The sequence below is a fragment of the Cnephaeus nilssonii genome, assembly GCF_951640355.1.
Source record: "Cnephaeus nilssonii genome assembly, chromosome: 10".
Taxonomy (NCBI): domain Eukaryota; kingdom Metazoa; phylum Chordata; class Mammalia; order Chiroptera; family Vespertilionidae; genus Cnephaeus; species Cnephaeus nilssonii.
Window position 1 is genome coordinate 32,336,836 of NC_137081.1, and position 23,911 is coordinate 32,360,746.

The following is a 23,911-nucleotide window of genomic DNA, read 5'->3' on the forward strand; positions in this document are numbered from 1 at the left end:
TATTAAGTTGTATAAGCTGCCTGTAGATGTTGGAGATTAAACCTTTATCAGTGATGCCATTTGCAAATATGTTCTCCCATGCAGTGGGCCTTCTTGTTGTTTTGTTGATGGTTTCTTTTGCTGTGAAAAAGCTTTTTATTTTGATGTAGTCCCATTTGTTAATTTTCTCTTTAGCTTCCATTGCCCTAGGGGCAGTGTCAGTGAAGAATTTCTTTTGGCATATGTCTGACATTTTGCTGCCTGTGGATTGCTCTAGTATTTTTATGGTTTCCCGTCTTATGTTTAAGTCCTGTATCCATTTTGAGTTTATTTTTGTGTATGGCGTAAGTTGGTGATCAAGCTTCATTTTTTTGCATGTATCTGTCCAATTTTCCCAACACCATTTATTGAAGAGACTGTCTTTATTCCATTGTATGTTCATGCCTCCTTTGTCAAATATTAATTGAGCATAGTGGTTTGGGTCAATATCTGGATTCTCTATTCTGTTCCATTGATCTATATGTCTGTTCTTGTGCCAGTACCAGGCTGTTTTGAGAACAGTGGCTTTGTAATACAGCTTGAAATCTGGTATTGAGATCCCTCCTACTTTATTCTTCTTTCTCAGGATTGCTGTGGCTATTCGGGGTCTTTTTTTATTCCAGATGAATTTTTGGAGAGTTCTTTCAAGGTCTGTGAAATATGCCGTTGGTATTTTAATGGGGAGTGCATTGAATCTATAGATTGCTTTGGGTAGTATGGACATTTTAATGATGTTGATTCTACCAATCCATGAACATGGTATGTTCTTCCATCTGTTTACGTCTTCCTCTATCTCTTTTTTCAGTGTCCTGTAGTTTTCCGTGTATAGGTCTTTTACCTCCTTAGTTAAGTTTATTCCTAGGTATCTTAATTTTTTTGGTGCGATGGTAAATGGGATTGCCTTTTTAGTCTCTCTGTCTGTAAGTTCACTATTGGTGTATAGAAAGGCCATAGATTTCTTGGCGTTAATTTTGTATCCTGCTACATTGCCGAATTCATTTATTAAGTCTATTAGTTTTTTGACGGAGTCTTTCGGATTTTTTATGTACAATATCATGTCGTCTGCAAATAAAGACAGCTTTACTTGTTCTTTTCCAATTTGGATGCCTTTTATTTCTTCTTCTTGTCTAATTGCAATGGCTAATACTTCCAGTACTATGTCAAACAGGAGTGGTGAGAGTGGGCATCCCTGTCTTGTTCCTGTTCTTAGGGGAAATGTTTTTAGTTTTTGTCCATTGAGTATGATGTTTGCTGTGGGTTTATCATATATAGCTTTTATTATGTTGAGGTATGAGCCATCTATTCCCACCTTGTTGAGAGTTTTTATCAAGAAAGGGTGTTGGATTTTGTCAAATGCTTTTTCTGCATCAATTGATATGACTATGTGATTTTTATCTTTCAATTTGTTTATGTGATGTATCACGTTTATTGATTTGCGGATATTGTACCATCCTTGCATTCCTGGGATAAATCCTACTTGGTCATGGTGTATGATCTTTCTGATGTACTGCTGGAGCCGATTTGCTAGAATTTTGTTGAGGATTTTGGCATCTATGTTCATGAGGGATATTGGTCTGTAATTCTCTTTCATTGTGTTGTCTTTATCTGGTTTTGGTATTAGGGTGATGCTGGCTTCATAGAAGGAGCTTGGAAGTGTTCCTTCCACTTGAATTTTTTGGAATAGTCTGAGGAGGATAGGTTTTAGTTCTTCCTTGAATGTTTGGTAAAACTCTCCTGTGAAGCCATCAGGCCCCGGGCTTTTGTTTGTCGGAAGCTTTTTGATGACTGCTTCAATTTCGTCCATAGTTATTGGCCTATTGAGCTGTTTAGATTCTTCTTGATTGATTTTTGGAAGGTTATATTTTTCTAGGAATATGTCCATTTCCTCCAGGTTGTCCAGTTTGTTGGAATAGAGTTGTTCGTAGTATTTTGTAACAATCCTTTGTATCTCAGCGGGGTCTGTTGTTATTTCACCTCTTTCATTTCTGATTTTGTTTATTTGGGTCCTCTCTCTTTGCTTCTTGGTGAGCCTGGCTAGAGGTCCATCAATCTTGTTTATCCTTTCAAAGAACCAGCTCTTGGTTTTGTTGATCTTATGTATTGTTTCTTTGGTCTCTATGTCATTTATCTCCGCTCTGATCTTTGTTATTTCCTTCCTTCTGGTTACACTGGGCTTTTCTTGCTGCTCTTTTTCTAGCTCTTTGAGTTGTAGGGTTAAGTAATTTATTACCATTGTTTCTTGTTTTTTGCAATAGGCCTGTAGAGCTATGAACTTCCCTCTCAAGACTGCTTTCGCTGTGTCCCATAGATTTTGGATTGTTGTGTTTTCTTTGTCATTTGTTGCCATGATGTTTTTTATTTCTTCCTTGATCTCTCTGGTGACCCAGTCCTTGTTTAATAGCATGCTGTTTAGTCTCCATGTGTTTGATTTCTTTGGATTGTATTTATTGTAGTTGATTTCCAGTTTTATGCCACTGTGATCTGAGAAGATGCTTGATATAATTTCTATCTTCTTGAATTTGAAGAGACTTTGCCTGTGACCCAGCATATGGTCTATCTTTGAAAATGACCCATGTGCACTTGAGAAGAATGTATATTCTGTGGCTTTGGGGTGAAATGTTCTGAAGATGTCAATTAATTCCATCTGGTCTAGTGAGTCATTTAGGATTGCTGTTTCTTTGCTGATTTTTTGTTTAGAGGATTTGTCCAGTGGTGATAGTGGGGTATTAAAGTCTCCTACTATGATTGTGTTGCTATTAATCTCTCCCTTGATATCCTCCAGGAGTTTTTTTATGTATTTGGGTGCTCCTATATTGGGAGCGTATATGTTTACCAGAATTATTTCTTCTTGTTGGATTTCTCCCTTTAGTATTATGAAGTGGCCTTCCTTATCTCTTGTTATGGCATTTACTTTGAGGTCTATTTTGTCAGATATAAGTATTGCTACCCCAGCTTTTTTTTCATTTCCATTTGCCTGAAAGATATTTTTCCATCCCTTCACTTTCAATCTGTGTGAGTCTCTTGTTCTGAGGTGGGTCTCTTGTAGACAGCATATATATGGGTCGTGTTTTTTTATCCATTCAGCTACTCGATGTCTTTTGATTGGAGCATTTAGTCCGTTTACATTTAAAGTTATTACTGAAAGGTATTTGTTTGCAGTCATATCTATTTTTGTGTCTGTATTCCTTCTTACCTGTTTATTTCTTCTTTTTACAGTATTCCCTTTAGCAATTCTTGCATTGCTGGTTTGGTGGTGATAAACTCCCTGAGGCTTTTTTTGTCTGCAAAGCTCCTGATTTCCCCTTCAATTTTGATTGATAGTCTTGCTGGATATAGTATTCTTGGATTCAGTCCTTTGCTTTGCAACACTTTGTATACCTCCTTCCATTCACTTCTAGCTTGTTGTGTTTCTGATGAGTAATCATTTGACAATCTGATGGGTGTTCCTTTGTAGGTAACTCTCTGTCTCTCTCTTGCCGCCTTTAGGATTCTCTCTTTATCATTTATATTTGCCATTGAAATTATGACATGTCTTGGCGTGGGTCTTTTGGGGTTGATCCTGCTTGGGACTCTCTTTACTTGCGTAACTTTTAACTTTCCCATATCCGGGAAGTTTTCTGTCATTATTTCTTCAAATAGATTTTCTAATCCCTGCTGCTCTTCTTGTCCTTCTGGCAGCCCTATTATACGCATGTTACTTCGTTTCATGTTGTCCCGAAGTTCCCTTAGGCTTTCCTCCTGCTTTTTAATTTTTTTCTCCAATTGCTGTTCAGCTTGAGCTTGTTTCTGTACCTGATCTTCTAACTCACTAATTCGGTCCTCTGCTTCTTGTAGTCTACTGTTGAAACTTTCCATGGTGTTTTTGATTGTAGCTATATCACTTTTCATTTCTTCCTGATTCTTGCATAAGTTGTTGATTTTCTCATCCATCCGATGTATAAATTCCATGACCATTACTCTGAATTCCTTTTCGGTCATGTTGCAAGCTTCATTTTCACTAATTTCCTTTCTTGGCGACTCCGCATTTTCTTTCCTCTGTGAGTTATTTCGTTTCCCCATTCTGGCTATTACCAGAAAGCTCAAGCTTCTGTTTGCGTGGACCTGGGCCGTGTGCTGTGGGGACTTCGCTCCACCCTAGTTTCACTGAAGTGCTCTGACACTAGGACGTGTGGCTGTCTTTGGTTGGTGGGAACCAGACTTGCCCAGGATCAGTGTCCCCAGTGTTCTGTGTGGTCTCGTGTGCACATTTAGAATCAGGGGCCCTGTCTGCACCACACTGTTGGTATGTGCCGAGAATGAGATCCTTAGCATGTGCCAGGAGTCAGAGTTTCCCTGTGTCTGCACCAAGACTCGAGTGTCAAAGTCTCTGTTGCCTTGTGCGGTTTCTCGTTGAGAATCAGGGTCCCTGTGTGTGCACGCACCAACAATTGGGGTCGCTGGCTCTTAGTGTGAATGCGCTGTGAGTCAGGGATCCCAGGCAGCTGTGTCCGGCGTGCCAAATTCCCTGAAGTGGAGCTGCGTCCTGTGTGTGCTCTCTCTGCTGAGCCAAACCGGCTAGAGCGCACTTTCTTAAAAACCTGAAGGTGAGCCGGCTCAGTGCACGCTCCCAAAGTCCCAGAAGGGGGGCGGAGTCCGTCCTGCGCGCCAAATTCCCCAAAGGGAAGCCCCTCTGTGCAGGCTCTTAAGAATCTCCGAAGGGGGAGCTGTGACCCGCGAGCCAAATTCCCCCAAATTCCCCGAAGGGGAGCCCTCTGTGTGCACTGACAGATTTCCCCGACGGGGAGCTGCTTCTGTCCCGTGCGCGAGCGCGCGCCAAGTTCCCTAAGAGGGAGCGCGTCCCTGCGCAAAGCTCGGCAGCTTGGGCCGGGGGCGGGTCTATCAGTTACTATGGCGCTGTCTGTGCGCGCTGTGTGCGCTCCTGTGAGCAGCTAGGGCGAAGGGCGCGTCTATCAGTTACTATGGCGCTTTCCGCGCGCTGTGGGCGCTCAGCAGCTTGGGGGAGGGGCAGGTCTATCAGTTACTATGGCGCTATCAGCGCCTGCGAGGAGGGGGATAGGCTCTTTGACTCACGGAAATCTGCCGGGAAGTCTGGATTCTTGTTGTTTGTTTGTCTGAAGCTGTGATAGCAGTTCTCTGTCCCCGGTGGCTGCAGGGTCCTGGTTTGTGTCAGAAGCCAGGATCTGAGTCTCAGGCAGCTCTGTTTCTCAAGATGGCGTGGTCTCTGCGTCCGCACCAGCCGCCGAGAAGTGTCCGCTTTGTGCGCGGGGCTCCGCCGTCTAGGGCTGCCCTGTTCGGGAGCCCCTTGGAAGACCTGCAGAATCTAACTGACCCTATCTCATACACACACACACACCACACACATCTACACTCTCCTCTATGGGTTCCTCACTCACACTCTCTCTCTCCCTACCTTCCTGCCGGTCGCCATCTTTTCCTTCCGAAATTTTACAAAATTTATTAAGTTCATCTGACTGGGGGAAAAAAGTAAGAGAATAGCTAAAAATATATTGAAAATGAAGCAGGTTAAGGAAGGATTTACTGTCCCAGAGCAAAGATTGAAGTAAACTAAATAAAATAAAACCATGGGGCTACCAGAAGAATACACGGGGTGAGTATTTTTATGATCTTAACATGGAATAGACCTTCATATGCATGAAAATAAACCAGAAAAGACAAAGGAAAAGAAAGACACTTTCCTCTATGAAAATGAAAATTTTCTGTGTGACAAAACAAAATTATCCTATATAATAAAAGCGTAGTATGCAAATTGTCCCCTCGACCAAGAGTTGTCCCGGAGTTCAACCAGGGGGCGGGGCTGGCCGGGGAGGGAGGGAGGCCCTGGCTGGCAGCAGCAGTAGTGGAGGCAGTTGCAGGCGGCCAGGAGAAGGGAGGGAGTACCCGGCCGGCAGTCAGCAGCCGCTAGGGACCCTACCAGTGCATGAATTTCGTGCATTGGGCCTCTAGTCATAAATAAAATCAAAAGGGAAATGAGACATTGGGGAAATAGACCACTGAAAGTGATCTGCCGGTTGAGTCTTCTGATACACGTTTGTTAAGAAGTGAGCATAAGACTACGCTTGATTTTCAAATCCTGGTTCTACCACTTCCTACTTGCTTTCTCATCTCTAAATACTATAATCATAGTTACCTTCTACAGTTGTGTGGATTTCAAATATATACACCAAGTTTTTACAAATGAAAACAAAATAGGAGAATAACTGAACAGGAAATGGGGAAAGAATATAGACAGAAGTTCAAAGAATGGACCTTGAAACTATGCAAAGGTGATCTATATGACCAATAAAAAAATAAATGAAAGTGGGAAAGTCCCACCTCTCACTGATAATGTCCTATTGTGGGAGAGAATGTGGTAAAATGGGTCCTCTTGGATTAGTTGGTGGGAGTGTAAATTGTTTCAATTTGTATAGGAGAGAAATTTGGCCTCCACTGTTTATAATATGCTTGTCCTTGTATATGCAGTCCAACTGCCCCTGAACATTTATTTTAAAGACTGTACACTGAAGTTCCATTTGTCCTCTGACATTCTAGAGCTTCCTGTACCGGGCGTTGGGCTTCACCTTGGCCACAGGCCTGGAGGCCGACAAAGTGGAGGTGTTGCTGTTGGAGCTGCTGTACAAGACCGACTACAGCAAGGACTTTGACCGAGAGGTGAAGGCACCCTGCAGCCCCCTCCTATCTGTCAGAGCTCTCTGGACACTCAGGGAATATGGTATATGCATACACATATGCATGGTGTGTGCATGCATGTGCATGTGTGTACCTGTGCATGCACATGTATATGCATTCATGTCTCTGTGTGTGTATACCTGTGTGTGCATGAGTGTTCTTGTGTATACATGTTGAATACCCATGTGTGCCTGTGTGTACTTGTTCATGTGTATACATGCGTGTGTGCACCCATGTGTGTGCATGTGTGGATGTGTGTATGGGGGCTCCTCCTCTGCCCCCTGCCCGCCCCCTCACCCCAGCTGACCTGGTCTCCCCACAGGGTGTGATTCTGTGCTTTGGCCTGTGCGCCCAGGGCCAGGTGAAGACTGTGCTGAGTGTGCTCCAGGACTTTGAGGAGAGGATTCATGAATCAGAGGAGTCCTGGCAGATCGGTGCTTGGCGGGTAAGGCTCCTTCTCTCTACAACCAGGTTTCTAGGAGCCTCTTAGAGCAACAGTGCTCTCAGCACCCAACCAAGGTTCTTACCCAATCACAATAAGAACACCCTCTTCTTGCCTGGCCAGTGTGGCTCAGTGGTTGAACATTGATCCATGAACCAAGAGGTCACAGGTTCGATTCCCCGTCAGGGCACATGCCTGGTTGCAGGCTCATCCCCAGTAGGGGGCATGCAGGAGGCAGCCAATAGATGTTTCTCTTGAATGGATATTTCTTTCTACCCCTCTCCTTTCCTTTCCTCTCTCTGAAAAAATCAATAAAAACATTTTCTTTTTTTAAAAAAAGAACCCCCCTCCATGTCTCCATCATCAAAAATGACTGCAATCTGGAGGCCACCTGATAATTTAAAGAACACAAGGTGGGCCTTTCTAGAACCCAGTCTGAGCCTCTAGTTATTCATGATGAGGGTACCTGGGTGCAGGCTGGCAATGCAGGGTCTCAGGCCTCATCCAGACCCACTGGGTCTGAAGAAGTGAAGGTGTTGGGAGCTCTGCCTTAGTGCATCAATGGGGCTTGGATGGCAGTGGTATAGACGAGAGCAGTGAAGCTTGTCCAAAGGCGTGCAGTTGGCCAGTGGTAAAGCCAGGCGTTCGACCCAAGCAGCCCATGGCCAGCCTCTGGTCCAACTTCCTGTTTCAGGGCATGGTGCCACAGGTTGGCTGAGGCCCAGTGGGCAGTCATCTGGAGTCACTGACGCCTCAGGCTTTGGCCTTGACCTCCACACTTGCCCTGGGGGTCTGGCTGTTTGGATGGAGAGTGTCCCAACCTGCTCCACAGAGCAGGAGCTGAGACCTGGATTTTTATTTGCAGCCTGGCAGGGCTCAAGGGCCCCCAGCCTCACATCCATGGAGGGTTTGGTAATCTCCGACACCTCCTCTCAGGAGAGCAGGGCTGAAGCTGTCTGTTCCTGCTGGATCCCCAGCACCATGAGAGCCCCTGGCCCAGAGCAGGTGCCTGGCAGGTGGAGGTATGAGGGCATGCTCAGCCCACCTCTGCTAAGGAGTGTCCACACAGCCAACTGCTCACAGCTAATGGGCAGTCTGACCTTGCTCTGACTTACTACGCTACACCCAGGGCCCAGCATGTTGTAGGTGCTCAATTAAAAAGTATTGAATGAACGAGTGTTTTAGGCACAGTTGGCTGACTCAATGGCTCCTTTGGTCTTGTAACCAGAGATGATCTGCGAGCAGCTGGGGTTGACCCTGCTCGCTCCCAGCAGGGCAAGTTGAGCGCATCACCCCCACCCAACATGTCTTCTCCTTGTCGTTGGCTTTGCAGAAGGACCACCCCTGGAGGCGGGAGACAGTGAAGAGCGCTCTCATGGTGATGTACAGCTGTGTGGCCTTGCACTGCCATTGGCAGATGCTCCTCACTCATGTGGACACCCCCATCACCGCCAAGATCATTCACCACTACACCAGCAGCTCCCAGGTAACCCAGGGAGACACAGACTCACAGTCAGTGCCCAGGAGATGCCCTCCTTTAGCCAGGCAGGCAGAATGTCACCCTGCATCCCTCTCTGGGTGGTGGTAAAGCCCGGAGCGGGGCCCAGGCAGCCCATGGCCCACATGGAGACATCCAGGAGTCCTACGTGACTTCCAGCACTTGGGAGGCCCAGTGCCCCAGTCTGTGCTATTTTTTGCTGCAGGAGGACGTGGCGTGTAGCCCCTTCCTCAAGTGCTGAGAGGGGTGAGCATGGGTCCTCAGAAGTCACAAGATGAGCCCCCCTTTCCAGTCTCTCTCCCTCCCTCTATCCTAGCCTCTGCCCTCCACCCCAGAGAGCTGCCCGTAGGCCTCTCATAAGGGACAAGAAATGGGGTTGTCTTCAGAAATGCAAAGGGACTAGCTACTTTCTTCGAATAACAAGGAAGAGAAAACACAGAGAATGAAGCACATACTATTTTGTTATTATTTTAAAAATTGTAGTAAAATACCCATAACCTAAATGTTACCGTCATGACCCCGTTAAGTGGCATTACGTACATTCACGTGGTTGTGCAGCCATCACCACCATCCATCTCCAGCACCCTTTGTCCTGAAAAACTGAAACTCTGCACCCATCGAATGACTGCCCAGCCCCCTCCCCAGCCCCTGGCAGCCCCTGTTCCACTTCCTGTCTCTGAGTCTGACTGCTCCAGGTACCTCCTATAGGCCGAATCGCCCAGTATTGGTCCTTTTGTGTCTGGCTTGTTTCACTTAGCATAAATGCCCTCAAGATACATCCATGTTGTAAAAGCAAAGAGGGTTTTATCTCAATAACTTATTCTGCCTCTCCCATGACACACAGGGCTTGGTGCCCCTGGTCAGCGAGGGTGCTCACTGACAGGCAATTGCTGCCCTCAGGTACAGGTGTTGGGGGGTCTGGCCCACAGCCCCACCACGTGGCAGGTGCTCTGTCAGTGTCTCTCAGGGTGGTGGAAGGAGCAACCTTAGGCGGTTGCAGGGTCCAGGCACGAAGACTGTGGCTGGGGATCCTTGGACTCACTCACAACATGCTTCCTCCATCCCTTTGTCTGGCCTGGGCGCAGGACATCTGCCTCAAAATGGCCTTCATGAAGAGTGTGGTGCAGATCTCCAATGCCATCGAAAACCTCAAGGGCCTGGGGGACTTTCAATTTGCCCAAAAGACGAATCTTACTGCCATTATAGTGGTAAGCTGGGGGCCTGGGGCCTGGGCAGCATGGGGTCTAACTCTGCAAGTTCCTGAGGGCGTCTGAGGGATGAGGGGCCTCCCGGGTCTCTGAAGCCCATTCTGTCTCAGTTCTGCTGTGATCCAACTGTAGGAATTCTGAGATGAGAGTCTCATATCTGACAAAGCGTTTCATGGCCAGGAAACAGCCCGGCTCTATGTGCCCCTGAGGGGGCTGGTTCAGGGCGGGGACACACAGGTCCACCAGGTCAGCCCCACTGTCGCCCCAGCGTTTCTCCATACGTAGGACGGACCTATGGGCAGGTGTTGGCTGCAGGCAAAGCTTAAAACTATTTTTGCACAGAACTTTGGTAAGATCTAGAAAATGTCAGTTGCCCAAAGGCAAGAAGCGGTGACAGGTACTGATGGAGGTTGTGGGACAGCCACTGCCCCTGGCGCCAGACCTCCCCACGCCCTGCAATGCCTTGGCCCCGGACACCGCTCCAGCTGTATCAGAAGCAGTTCAGGAGAGAAGTGAGATGTGGGTGGTACAGGAGGCACCGAGAAGGAAGCGAACATGACTTTGGCTCTTGCCTGGACCAGGAGCCCTGCGCACGTCATTTCACTCCAGTCACAGGACTGCCGAGTCCCCTTTTTACATGTAAGGGAACTCAGGCAGGGGAAGTGGTTTTCCCAAGGATACACTCAAGTAATGCAGACCTGAGTGGGAATCACATGTCCATCGTGAGTCCCACACCTTTCACCAGATTTTGCCCTTCCCCGAAAATGGCAAAGGCCAAGTGATCCTAAAAACGTCCGGTCTTCCTGGCACTAACGCTGGGAGTACTGCCACCATGAGGGCCCCTGGGATTTAAGGGCCCCATCCTTCCTGGTCTGGGACTCTGGGTGGCTTGGCAGCTCACTGCCCTGTTCTGCCGGGCAGGCGATCATCAAGGCGGAGCCGACCGACCATCTGGTGTCTCCCATACGCACCATGGCCATGGATGCCCTCCTGCACCTGAGGTGAGCTGGCCCCCTGCTTGTGCCCCAGGCACCTCTCCTGGGCAGATGCAAAATCTGAAACCATCCCTTGGCGCTCCTTGGTGCAGGTCCGCCTCCGTAGCAGGGGTCTTGGGTGGCAACTCCCGGGCAATGGGCCATCCTGGAAGATGGGAGTCTGCTTCCACCCCTTTTGTCCATAATTCTCAACAATATTTCAGGCTGTGCTCTTCTCCTTGGATGGGAGGTGATTGGCAGATAGGTAGGCTGTTCTTCGGTCCATTAGGAGATGTTTTGAGCAAAAGGTCACACGTGACCCTGAATAGCCAGCAGGAAGATGGCCTCCTCCCAGCTGGGTTGGGCTCAGTCAAGGAAGTTACCTATCGACATGGTATTAATACAGTTATACAAATAATATAAGTAATAGAATACCTGAGGTGTGTCTTCGGGAACTGTCCACCCACCGATGGGGTGAGGGGTTGGGGAGAGAAGCTATGTGTTTGTAAAATCTATATTTGAAGTGGTTGGGTCCTGTTTAGGAAATATTCACCAGTTAGGAGATTCATCATTTAAACTCATAGCAGAAATGCCTGTTTCTTTAGAGGCAACACACAGACAGATTTGAAATCAATTTCACAAACATCCCTTCAGGGACTCGGAGATAAGGCGGACACATACACAAGGAATTAGAGGTCAGCGCTGAGTGTTTGTAGGTGAACAACAAAAAAAATCCAAGACCAGAAAAAGGGGACTACTAGCAAGATGCAATTTGGTTGCTATAACAGGGGCTAGAAAAAGGAGCTGGCAAAAGAAGTTTACCTTTTGATCTGGGCTTAAGCAAAGTACAGGGATGTGGGTAGGAATTGGAAGCTTCCAGCAGGACAGAAACTCTTGGGGACGGGGGGGGCAGGCAGGAGTTTAGTAAAGTTAAAATCACTCCCAATGATCCTAGAGACACAATAGAGCCAGTGGGGAACTTTTACCAATACAGATACCCTGGCCCCACCCCAAGAGCTCTAAATAAGGATCCGTGGAGCCTGACAAGGCCCTAAGGCCCTTCAGAAGCTCTCCAGGTGATTCCAAAATGCACCCAGGCTTGAGAATGATTGATTAAGGGATAGCTAAGATCAAGAAATAGCCAAGTGCCCATCAGTAGATGAGTGGATAAAAAAGCTGTGGTACATTTACACAATGGAATACTAGGCAGCTGTAAAAAAGAAGGATCTCTTATTCTTTGAGACAGCATGGAGGGACCTGGAGAGTATTATGCTAAGCGAAATAAGCCAGTCAGAGAAAGATAAGTATCATATGATCTCACTTATATGAACAAAATAAACTGACGAACAAAATAGATCCAGAAACATTGAAGCATGTAACAGACTTACCAATTTCAGAAACTGGAGCAGGAAGAGATTAAGTAAAGAACTTAGATACATCCTATATAATAAAAGCCTAATATGCTAAGTGTCCGGTCATCCGGTCGTCCATTCAACCAATCAAAGAGTAATATGATAATGATATGCTAAGGCTGCTCAACCGCTCCCTATGATGTGCACTGACCACCAGGGGGCAGACGCTCCAACTGGTAGGTTAGCTTGTTGCTGGGGTCTGGCCAATCAGGACTGAGTGAGACAGGCCATACATGCCCTGGAGCCCTCCCGCAGTCCCTCCCCAGCTGACCAACCTCCCACATCCCTCCCCGACCCCGATCATGCACTGGTGGGGTCCCCTGGCCTGGCCTGCACCTTCTCGCAATCCAGGACCCCTCGGGGGATGTTGGAGAGCTGTTTTTGGCCCTATCCCACAGGCCAGGCTGAGGGACCCCACCAGGCCTCTAGTATATGCATAATCCATGGACAAACAATAGTACAGTGAAGGCCTGGGGAGGGGGTGGGAGAGGGGTGGAGGAGGTCAAATGGTGGAGGGGAAGGGGGACAACTGTAATATATTGAACAATAAAGATACATTTAAAAACAAAGAAAGAGAATGGGCTAGATGCCTGATGCAGCTATGTACAAACTTGGAGGGGTTATCAAAACACAGATGGCCAGGCCCTAATCCCCAGAGTATTTTATTTAGTAGCTCTGAGGTGGGGCCATAGAATTGGCATCTGTATATATAAAAGCCAAGCGACCAGAATGACGGAACAACCGGAATGACCAGTCACTATGATATGCACTGTGGAGGCCAACTGGCCTAATCGGATCAGCCTCCTCCAACCTCCCACAGCCCCTCCCCCTGGCCAGCCTGGCCCCCAATCGGCCCTCCCCACCCTGATCGGGGGTGAGGCTGGCTGGCCAACCTCCCGTGTCCCCTCCCTCCCACTGGCCCTGCCTGATGGCCCCCATTGGGGCAGGCTGGCTGGCCTCCATCCATGCACGAATTCGTGCACCAGGCCTCTAGTTTCTAATAAACTCCAACGTGACCTACTGCTGTTGGTCCAGGCATTACACTTGACCCCTGGGCTAGTACCAGCCTGGAAGTCAGAGTCCATGGTTGTGTTCTGGGAGGAGCAATGGAATGTTTCTGAGCAGGAGATGGACAGGGTTAGAGCAGACACCAAGTAGGAGAGGTGACCTTGGACCCTTGGGTCTGCCTCTCAATCCCTGACATAGTCAATGGACACTGGTGGCTGGCAGAGTGCAGACCCCTGAGGAGGGTGCACACCTAAACCCCCAACCAGGAAAGCTGGTGTCTCTCTTGATCTGTGACATGCCTCCACCCCAAGGGCCTGCAGGAGATGGTGCATGTAAGTTGTCTGGCAGAGGGCCAGGAGCCAGTGATGTTCACCCCTCCTAGTGGGATCTCAAATTCCACTGACCACTCCTTCTGTCACTTTTTCTTTCCTTAGCAAAGTGAAGCCTTTCTACTCCACAGAGGAAAACAGTGAGCTGATGGATATTAGTATACATTCTGTAATTTCTCTCCAACCCCCAGGAAAGGACAATGAGTCCATTAAGGTAGGTTCCTCTGAGCCACCTCATTTTCTGGGTCAGGACTTGTAAGTTTGCTTTAACATGAATAGTGCTGAGAGCCCACCATCCTGAACCACCCATCTGTGGTTAGAGGCAGCAAAGTGCAGCAGGCTCTGTTTGTCAGTGTAAGGTGATGCTAACTGCTGTAACAGATAAACTCTGAAATCTCTGTGGTTTAACAACATGAGAGCTTAGTTCAAATTGGCAGTGGGGTTGGGGATAGAGCTGCTTCACACAGTTATTCAGGAGCCCTGCCTTCTTCAGTGCCTGGTTCTGAAGGTCTGCATGGGTATTGATATCCAGCAAGGAGAGGAAGAGAAAGAGTATGGAGGATTCATGAGCTACTTTGCCCACTTTCTATTGGTCAGAACTCAGTCACATGGCTCCACTTAAATATAAGGAGTGCTGGGAAATGTAGTCCCAGTCTGGATAGCTATTTTCCAGGAACACTGTTGGAAAAGAAGGACAAATCTTTTGTGGTCAGGTAGCCATTTGTGCCTCCAGGGCCTGGCCCTGGATGAAGAATCAGGAGAACTGGACTTTAGGAGTTCAGTTTCCTCCTTTGTGAAATGGGTTCCACTTAAGAAGCTGACTTTTACACCGTGTGAGAAGACAAGTGTAAAGCACTCAATTTGAGCAAAAGTAAAAGAGCTGATTATCTGATCATCTTACACTGTGCACCCTCCTCATTGCTGCCCGGCTTCTCCCTCGCTTGTCATAGACCCTGTACACGAATGCCCTGTGTGTCCTGAAGCAGCTGATGGAGGGCCTCTTGCAGAGGCAGATGGACCCCAAGGGCCTGCAGGAGATGGTGCATGTGAGTTGTCTGGCAGAGGGCCAGGAATGGCCACCTCTCCCAGGAAGCTGGCCTGAGGGCCAGACTCTCTGTGGGAAACAGCGGTATGAGTTAAACATTGTTTTGGTAACTATATTTAGATAAAATTTCAAATTTGCTGAAAAGTTGCAAATATAGTAAAAAGAACTCTTGTATACCTTTCACTCAGATTTACAATTTTAATATTTTGTCACATTTTTTCTCTTTCTCATTACACACACACACACACCTTTTAAATCATAGATAGTTGCAGAACAAGAATACTCTCTTTTTAAAAAAATTTCTTTATTGATTAAGGTATTACATATGTGTCCTTATTCCCCCATTACCCCCCATCCCCCCAATGCATGAAGAATACTCTCTTTTTCATTTCTTATTTTTTTAATCCTCACCTGAGGATGTTTTTTACTGATTTTGGAAAGAGGAACAAAGAGAGAGAGAGAGAGAGAGAGAGAGAGAGAGAGAGAGAGAGAGAGAGAGAGAGATCCATTGCCTCCCATCAATGCCCCAACTGGAGATTGAACCCATAACCTAGGTATGTGCCCTGACTGGGAATTGAACCCTTTTGATATACAGGATGGTGCTCCAACCAACTAAGCCACCCAGCTGGGGCCAGAATAGTCTCTTATATAACAACTAGAGGCTCAGTGCATGAAATTCATGCACTCAGGGGGGCAGGGTCCTTCAGTCTAGATTGTGAGAGGGTGCAGGCCAGGCCAAGGGACCCCACCAGTTGCACAATTGAGACTGGGGAGGGATGTGGGAGGTTGGCCAGCTGGGGAGGGACCGCGGGAGGGCTCCAGGGCATGTCCAGCCTGTCTTGCTCAGTCCCGATCAGCTGGACCCCAGCAGCAAGCTAACCTATTGGTCAGAGCATCTGCCCCCTGGTGGTCAGTGCACATCAGTGCCCCTGGTGGTCATAGTGACTGGTTGAACAGTCGACTGTCTTCCTCCTGGTGGTCAGTGCACGTCATAGCGAGCGGTTGAGTGGCCTTAGTAGATCATTCACATATTACACTTTGATTGGTTGAATGGCCAACCAGACAACCAGACACTTATCATATTAGGCTTTTATTATATAGGATACAATGATCAAATCAGGAAATTTAGCATTGGTACAATGCTATATTCTAATCTATGGTCTATAGGCAGGCTTTACTAATTGTTCCAATAATGCTCTTTATAGCAGCTATTTTCTACCAATCCAGGATCCAATCTGGACTATGCATTGCATTGAATTGTCATGTCCCTTTAGTCTCCTTCAGTCTGGAAGAATTCCTTAGTCTTTGCCTTTCATAATCTTGTCATTTTTGAAGGGTAAAGGTAGCTTTTTTAAAAAATTAGATTGTTTGCTTTCTTGTTATTGAGTTTTTAGTTTTTATGTTTTCTATATACAAGTCCTTTATTAGCTATGTAATTTGCAAATATTTTCTCTCAGTCTCTTATTTGTCTTTTCATAAATTACACAGTGTCTTTTGAAGAGCAGAAGTTTTAAATTTTGATGACGTTTAATTTATAATTTTTTTTCTTTTATAGATCATGGTTTTGGTGTCATATCTAATAATCTTTGCCTAACCCAAGATCACAAAGATTTTCTTCTAATACTGTATAGTTTCAGGTTTTACAATTAAGTCTATGGTATATTTTGAGTTAGCTTTTGTATATGGTGTGATGTATGGATCAAAGTTTATGTAATTTTTGTATTTTTGCACACAGATAACCAATTGTTCCAGTATCATTTGTTGAAAACACTATCTTTTCTCCATTGAATTACCTTTGCACCTTTTGTCAAAAATCAATCCATGTATGTGTGGCTCTAATTCTGAACACTTATTCTGCTCCAATCATGTATTTGTCTATCTTTTCATTAGTGCATCCTGTCTTGATTACTGTAATGTTAAGTCTTAAAATCTGATTGTGTGGGCCCACTGACTTTGTTATTGGTTGCTGTATCCCACAAACATTGATATGTCGTGTTCTAACTTTATTTCAGTTCAATATACATTTTAATTTCTCTTTTCATCTTTTCTTTGACCAATGGATTATCTAGAAATTTTCAAATATTTGAGAATTTTTCAGAGGTCATTCTGTTTTTGATTCCTACTTTAACTCTATTGTAGTCTGATGACATACTTTGTATGATTTGAATCCTTTCACATCGACTGAAAGTTATTTTGTTGTCCAGATATGGTCTACCTTCAGGGAATGCCTTGTGTGCACTTGAAAACTATCCTGCTGTGTTGGTCAGAGTGTTTCTAAATATGAATTAGGCCAAGTTGGTTGCTAGTGTTGTTGAAGTTTCCTGTATCCTTCCTGATTTTCTGTCTTCTTGTTCTATCAGTTACTGAGAAAGAGGTACTAAAACCTCTAACACTCTGGTTTATTTATTTCTCCTCTCAGTTCTATCCATTTTTGCTTCCAGAACTATTAAGCTCTGTTAGTAGATGCATGAATGCTTAGGTCCTGGAATGCAGGGCGGGCTGTGCTCCTGGCCCTTTCACTGGCGGGCAAACATTTGGAGCAAGGCCCAACACACTAATTAGTCAAGAGCCATCTCTGTGAGGATGCTGGGGGGTGGGGGGCGCTCTCTCTTCCTACAACCTCATCACCCTAATAGTGGGGCCTGGGAAGGAACCATCTAGAAGCATTGAAAAGCAGATTCTGAGTAGGAGGGACGAGGGAGGCAATAGTTGGCCAGGAAAGGGCTGGCCCTGGGATTTTAACACCCTCTTCTGTGTTATGGGCTCCATCTATAGCTCCTGGAAAAGTGGATCTTGTCCGAGAAAGAATGGGAGCGGGAGAAGGCTATGAACCTGCATCTTTGTCTCATGCAGAGCTACATCCAGAGCATCGGCGTCTGCGTGAGTACAGGAGCACCAGCCCCCCCCTCCGCCTGGTTCTTCCCTCCTCCCTCTCAAAGAGTCCTGTGGGAAGAGGCCGCCTCACTTGGGAATGGCAATGAGACCCCTGGAGGGGCCATCCTGGCACTCTGGGTGGGAGTGAGGGAGAGAATGTGCTGCGGCTTGCAGGTGTCTAGGTTTTGTGGGTCCTGGAGCTCACACCAAGGTGAGAACCCTCTCTGAGAAAAAGGATACACAATTATGAATACCACGTTGGTTAGAAAAGTGCATATTTACTTAAAATGAGAAAATAAGTTACTAAACATTACAAATAATACAAAGCTTGACAAGTACCACAAACACCTAGAAAAGCAATGAGGTGTTTTCGTTCGTTACCCGTCTGACACAGCTTGAGGAGATCTCTCTTCAGAACCTAGGGGCCTGAGGGTAGATACCCTGCCCCGGTCACACAGCTAGTAAGTGGGGAAGCCCAAAATGAACTGAGGGCTTAGTTATAGGAATGAGATAGGTGCCTGGACATAGAGCCTGGGCCTGAGCTGGGCCAGGCTCCTCAGATCCTGCTGCTTGGCCTCTAGGAGCCCAGCTGTGGGGCTCAGGAGGCAGGAATGTGGGCAGCAGATGGACAGTGGCATCTTCCCCCTTCGCAGACAGGGGTGGTGTTTTCAGAGTAGAGTTCGCCATCTCTGGCTGACCATTACCCTGCCCCTGGGCAGCACCAGGTATGTGTGAGGGGACAGAGTGTGAGCCTTAAGGTCTCCTGCCCCTCAGATCCCCCTGAAGCTGGGGCAGTTTGGCACACTGATTGGACTCATCGCCCCTTGCACCTGTGACTCCAACAAAAGAACTCGCTTGGCCTCAGCGGACGTCCTGTCCAGCCTGCTGGATCTGCACGGTATGTGGAGGGTTGGACATCACAACCAGCCTCTCCAGGCTGGGAGGAGGGCTGACACCAGGGCTGTCAGCTATGGGGCTGTCCTGGGGGCGTGGGGTGGGGGAGTGTTACAACCTCTCTATATAGACAAATAAGGTTGACCAGCAGACACAGCAGAGGGTGCAGAGCTCACGGAGAGGCCATGGAAGCTTCTGGAAGGAGAGGCTCATTGGTTCAGCATAACTCACTACGGGCATGTGTTGGATACTGAGGGCCCCACTGGCACAAGGCCAGCTCACAGATACCAAGGAGCCAGCAAAACTGGCCAGAGATGAGCTGAGGGGAGAATGCAGTGTGGTGACCTTCAGAAGGGGAGAGGTCACCTTTGGTGTGGCAGCTGGTGGGGCATGCATCACAACAGGGACTGCCTGAGCTTGTGTAGAGATGGTGTGGGGAACAATGAGAGCAAAGGCATGCGGGACAGGGTGTCTAGATGCTGTGTCTAGGTGCCCTGAGAGTCAGGACAAGCGGCCGCTGTGACATAGCCTGTGACTGGGCCTTCTGTGGCTGACGGTGTCTGAAACTACTCCCAACAGCAAGCCAGACCTGCTCTTCATGGGACGTGTGCAAAGAGTTGGAGCTTGCGAGATGCAAGGAGGACCTCCAGAGCTTGGAGGTGGAGAAGATTTTCAGTGCGTCCTCCAGAATCGCCAAGGTGATGATCCAGGAAGCTTGTGTGGGCTGCTGGGCTGCTCTCCCAGTGCCTAGATCAACTCTGGGGGCAGGATCTTGCTCAGCCTGGCCACACAGTTCCCATCCTCTTCTGGGAGTCACAGCTTGTGTAGTGGCAGGCCAGATCGGAGGGCTTCAGAGCTCAGGGCACACTCTAAAAAAAGGCTGCAAAGACAGGTCAGGGAAGGCTTGGGGTGAAGCTTCCTGTGCAGGGTTCAGGCAGGGCTGGGCCAGGTGATGGGGAGTGGGAGGTGCATCCTGGAGGCTTTGGAAAGCCCTGTTGAACCCTAGGAGGCTTGGAATAGAGTGATGTCCTGAGCAAGCCCATGATTAGGACAGAGACAGGCTGGGTAGGGAGGTGAGGAGGAGGTCATGGCAATGGTGCTGAGAGAGAATGGGGGTCGGGGCTGGGGTCATAATGTCAAGCAGAAGAGGAGGGTGCATCAGTGGTGACAGGTGGGGCAGGGAACTGGGCCTGGGACTCAGCTATCAGACTCCAAGAATGGCCTTCTCTGGTCCTAGGTGATTTGCATGCAGTTTAACTGTGATGAAGTGGTCTCGCTCATCCAGAAGCTCTGTGAGAACATCGGGGCCATGGACCTCCAGCATGACAAGGCCTCTGTCACCTGGATAGACACCTTCCTCCAGATACGGGTCAAGGAGCTGGAGGATAAGGTAGAACTGTGGCTGGGTCACCTGGGGCTGGGACGGTCCAGTGCTCCCAGGCTGCAGGACCGGCTGGGGCCCAGCTGCCCTGGCTGACAACGCCCACCCCCACAACCCCTTGCTGTCAAGAGGAGGAGGAAATAGAGTTCTAGAATGAGAAAGAAAGGTGTTGAAGGTAGACAGGTCAGTAAGTGGACAGTGGACTTGGGCCCACAACTCTCTCTCAGAGCGCACTGCCTCTCACACCAAACACTAATAAAATCCGGGAAAAGACCAAAGGATTTATTGGAGGTGTGCTGGAGGTTTAACTTACCCACTGTCCAGTTGGGTGAGAGTCTTTGGAGGAGGGGTGTGAGGGCAAGAGACCCCTGCGGGCCAGGCTGCCCTGGTGATGCCCGGCCCCTCCCCAGGTGGCTGAGATCCTGGGTGCCATCTTGGTCCACCTGCCCGTGGTGGAACACCAGGAGGTGCGGCGCAACCTCATCGAGGGCATTCTCCTGCTGGCCCACTACCACCAGGAGACGGTCCTCACGTCGCTCCTGAGGCAGCCCCTGCCCATGCAGAGGTAGGTGGTGGGTGCCCTGGGTGGGGGCCAGGGGCTTCTGTGCAGCCCAGACCATGCCGTACTTACCGGAGGACTGGGATCTTGAGAGATGCGTTGTCTGACCCTCTCCCTGAATCTCCCGTCGGAGGTACAGCCTTTGGGGAACCATGGACACACCTTTGTGAATTCCAGCAGGCAGTTTTCACCTCTCCTTGTTCAATTTGATCTTGTTGGACTTGTCTCTTTGGCCCTTCAGAACCCCCTAGGACCTTACCTCCCTGGACCTATGTAACCAGGTCCTTCAAGTCACTGTGCAGGGGTCCCTTCCCTTCTCAGTAGGGCCACAGGCGTGGACTTGGGGGGTCAGGAAAGCTGCTTCAGATTGTAGCCTCTCCTGTGGAATATGGAGATGAAGCCTCTTCCTCAAAGATGTGCTGGGTGGACGGGGGGTGAGGATACTGGTCAGCCGCCTAGGACCAGCCTGACTCAAGTCGGGCACTTGGAGGCTATTACTGGATGTCATCCATAGGTCATCAAGCAGTAGGCCTGGTGGTCACCTAGCCATGGAGTGTGGCTTCTCAGGGGTACCATGAGCCGGGCACAGAAAGGAGGCTGAGTGCGGAATCCGGGACCTGGGCTCACGCCAGCTCCCTGAGATGCAGCCTCCAAAGTCCATCCACTACTCAGGGGGCCGCTGGGGTCCAAAGAGGCTCTTATCTGCCAGGGCACATGGCAGGTAACCCACAGTCCTTGTCCCCTGTCGTTGGCTAGCCACCTGGTGGAGGTGTGGCTGGCTGTGGCGGAGAATGTACCCTTTGCCCGGTTGATGCTCCACGGGCTGATGGGCCGGCTGCAGTCCCGGTTCACCCCCAGGGCCACCGCCACCTCCAAGGCCGACATCTGGCGCCTGGCTGCGGTAGACCCTCTGATGGTGAGTTGCAGGGGCAGGCCCCGGGCTCCTCGGGGGCTCTGAGTCGGAGCCCCGATGCCTCCTGCCCTTCTCTCTGCAGACCCTCTGCACCATCCACCTTCTCATCGAGAAGATGGACAAGGACGACAAACTCCCGGACCTCCTCCCGGACCTCATCTACACCCTCCTGATGCAGCTGGGCAGCAGCCAGGGCCCGGAGGCAGTGTCGCCCGTCCTGAAGACATGGAGACTCATCCACACGGGGACCCTGCCCGAGGAGATCAACCTGCAGAGGTGCTCTCGAGGGAAGGCAGCTTGGGGTGCAGGGCAGTGGGCTTGGGGGTACATGTGACCTTGGGCTGCCTCTTAGAAGTCACCTCCACCAAGAGGCCCTCAACATCCCCTCCTGTGGGGAGAGGTTTCTGGAACCTGATCTTACTCCACTCCCTCCCATGGGTCCAGCACAGTGTGGCTTTCAGTCTGCAGACCCAGTCGTAGCCCCTTGAGCTAGGCCCAGCAGGGGTGGGGACCCTGCTTCACAGACCTGGGTGCAGTGCTTGCCCCGCTGAGGTGCTCTGGGTGTTCTCGGCGGGGCTGCCACGCCATGACACGGTCCCACCTTCTTCCAGGATCACAATCAAATGCATGCAGCTTTTGTTCAAGAGACTCGACAGTGAGCGGCTGGTCCACATGCTGGAAGAGCAGGGCGTGTGGGCCCTCCTGGAGAGTGGCGCCACTTTCCTGCAAGGAGCAGGCCTGCTGGCCAGGTGGGCACCCAGGCTCCCATGTGGCAGGCGGCGGCAGGACTTGCAAAGTGATGGCGGAATGCCTTGCTTCTGGGGCATTGTGTTGACCTGTGTCCCACACTTTGGGATGCAGGGCAAAGGGAATCTTTCCTTCCAAACCTTCAAGCCCCAGGGCAGGAAATGTGAGGTCAGAGGTCGGTGGAGCTTGGCCAAGCCACACAGGGCTTCTGAGCAGGTCCAGGATGGGGGAGTCCAGGTCCTGATCACTCATGAGAAGCCCTCATTCGAGTCCTTTTTATAAAATGGCGATGGAAAGCAAGTACTTCAGTGGAGAGGAGGGGGAGGCCAGAGATGTTAGATCTGCCCATGAGTGCCCAGCTCGAGAGCTGCTGTGCACGGGGGGAGCTGAGATGCCCTCCCTGCCCGGTGGGCTGTGCTCCCCTCCACAGGCTGTGCATTCGGAATGCAGAGGGCTACAGGCAGAGGCTGGCGGAGCTGGTGCTCAGAGGCATGGCCTCGGAGGTCCTCAGCTGCCGTGTCAGCAGCACGGCGATCTGCGTGGAAGTGAGGCACAGGGGTGGGTGTGGTGGGCTGGGGAGGAGAGGTGGGCAACCCCCAGCTCTCTTGGGGGGCTCATCTCAGGGGCAGGTGCTCAGGCTATGAGGGGCATCTAGTCCAGGGGGCAGGTGAGCATTCACTCATTCATTCCTTCATCACAACAGTAATTCAGGGTGGGCACTGTGGGGAAAGGGGCAGAGATGTGGTCTTTGCCCTGAGTGTAGCAGCTAAGTGATGTGTGATGTGGTGAGTGTCACAACACACAGGTGGTCAGAGGAGGCCACCTTGGGCTCTTGGGGAGATGGAAGTGCTGGGGAGGGTCTTGCAGGAGGGCTTAGACAGGCAGGAAGATTGGAGCAAGGGGTTATGGCCATTGAGGCTCAGCTACCCTTTCATGCACATGGGGTACTTATGGGGTCACCCCTACTGAGAGGCCCTTGTTGTCCCTTCCTGGTGGGGAAGAGAAGTTTCTGAAAGTTGATCCAGGGAATTGGCCAGAAAACTTTGAGGAGAAATTCTATTGGCTGCACGATGCCCCATATACCACAGGAACCAAACATCGGCCTAGTGAGGGGTCCCCAGACTTTTCCTGTAAAGGGCCAGGTAGTGAATTTTCAATTTTAGTGTCACCAATTTGGTGTTTAGTTTTCTTTTGGTTTATTTAAAAAACATTCATGTGTGTGCATGCACACATAGACACACACATGCACACGTGTACACACACGTCACAGGGGTCCCCGCGGGGTTGATGTCCTGGCATTTTGAGAACGAGGCTGATGGTGGCGCTGAATCCCAGATGAGGGAAATGCATGCTTCTTGCGTGGTTCTGTTGGGACACAATGGACGCAGCTCCTGCATGGGGTAGCCGCTCCATCACATTAACTGAAGAAATGAATGACGAAGGAGTGTGTGAATATGGGTTACACTTCCCCAGCGTTCCCACCCATTTTCTTACTGAATCCTCACAGCAACCTCACGAGGAAGGAGCTGGTCTCACCATCTTTTTACAGATGAGGAAGCGGAGTGGCCTGCCAGGGCCCCACAGTGGCAGGAGGAGGAGCCAGGAGCGGGTTCCAGGGGTTCAGGCTCTGACTCTCCTCCGATTCACAGGGAGACCATTCTGTGCACTGCATATAGTCACACGCCCCGTCTCTTGACAGAAACTAGCCTCTGTTGGGGATAACTGCAAAAAGTTTTCCTTTCTAGTTCATGAGAGACCCAATTCTGTACCAGGAGAGGCTGCTGAAGCCCGCCATGCGGCTGCTAGAGAAGGGCGTGGACCAGAGGGACGAGGTCCTGCAGGTGCTGTCCCTGCGTGCCCTCGGCAACATGGCCCTGGGCGCCCCCAAGAAGGTGCTGCAACCGACCTTGACCCGGGGGCCC

General features: G+C 49.3%; 1 protein-coding gene across 1 annotated transcript in view; it reads left to right on the top strand.

Moving 5' to 3' along the window:
• Positions 1 to 23,911, top strand: part of MROH2A (maestro heat like repeat family member 2A) — a gene marked incomplete at its 5' end in the record, with an annotated part of 48,787 nt that overhangs the window by 19,387 nt on the left and 5,489 nt on the right. Inside the window, 17 exons of the mRNA XM_079782039.1 lie at positions 6,568 to 6,687; positions 7,028 to 7,150; positions 8,481 to 8,633; positions 9,731 to 9,853; positions 10,775 to 10,854; positions 13,682 to 13,790; positions 14,527 to 14,622; positions 17,397 to 17,501; positions 18,270 to 18,393; positions 18,969 to 19,087; positions 19,627 to 19,779; positions 20,181 to 20,335; positions 21,086 to 21,245; positions 21,325 to 21,518; positions 21,854 to 21,991; positions 22,420 to 22,534; positions 23,735 to 23,881. Of these exons, the coding sequence (XP_079638165.1) occupies positions 6,568 to 6,687; positions 7,028 to 7,150; positions 8,481 to 8,633; positions 9,731 to 9,853; positions 10,775 to 10,854; positions 13,682 to 13,790; positions 14,527 to 14,622; positions 17,397 to 17,501; positions 18,270 to 18,393; positions 18,969 to 19,087; positions 19,627 to 19,779; positions 20,181 to 20,335; positions 21,086 to 21,245; positions 21,325 to 21,518; positions 21,854 to 21,991; positions 22,420 to 22,534; positions 23,735 to 23,881 (2,214 nt within the window). The remainder of the gene's footprint in view (positions 1 to 6,567; positions 6,688 to 7,027; positions 7,151 to 8,480; positions 8,634 to 9,730; positions 9,854 to 10,774; positions 10,855 to 13,681; positions 13,791 to 14,526; positions 14,623 to 17,396; positions 17,502 to 18,269; positions 18,394 to 18,968; positions 19,088 to 19,626; positions 19,780 to 20,180; positions 20,336 to 21,085; positions 21,246 to 21,324; positions 21,519 to 21,853; positions 21,992 to 22,419; positions 22,535 to 23,734; positions 23,882 to 23,911) is intronic.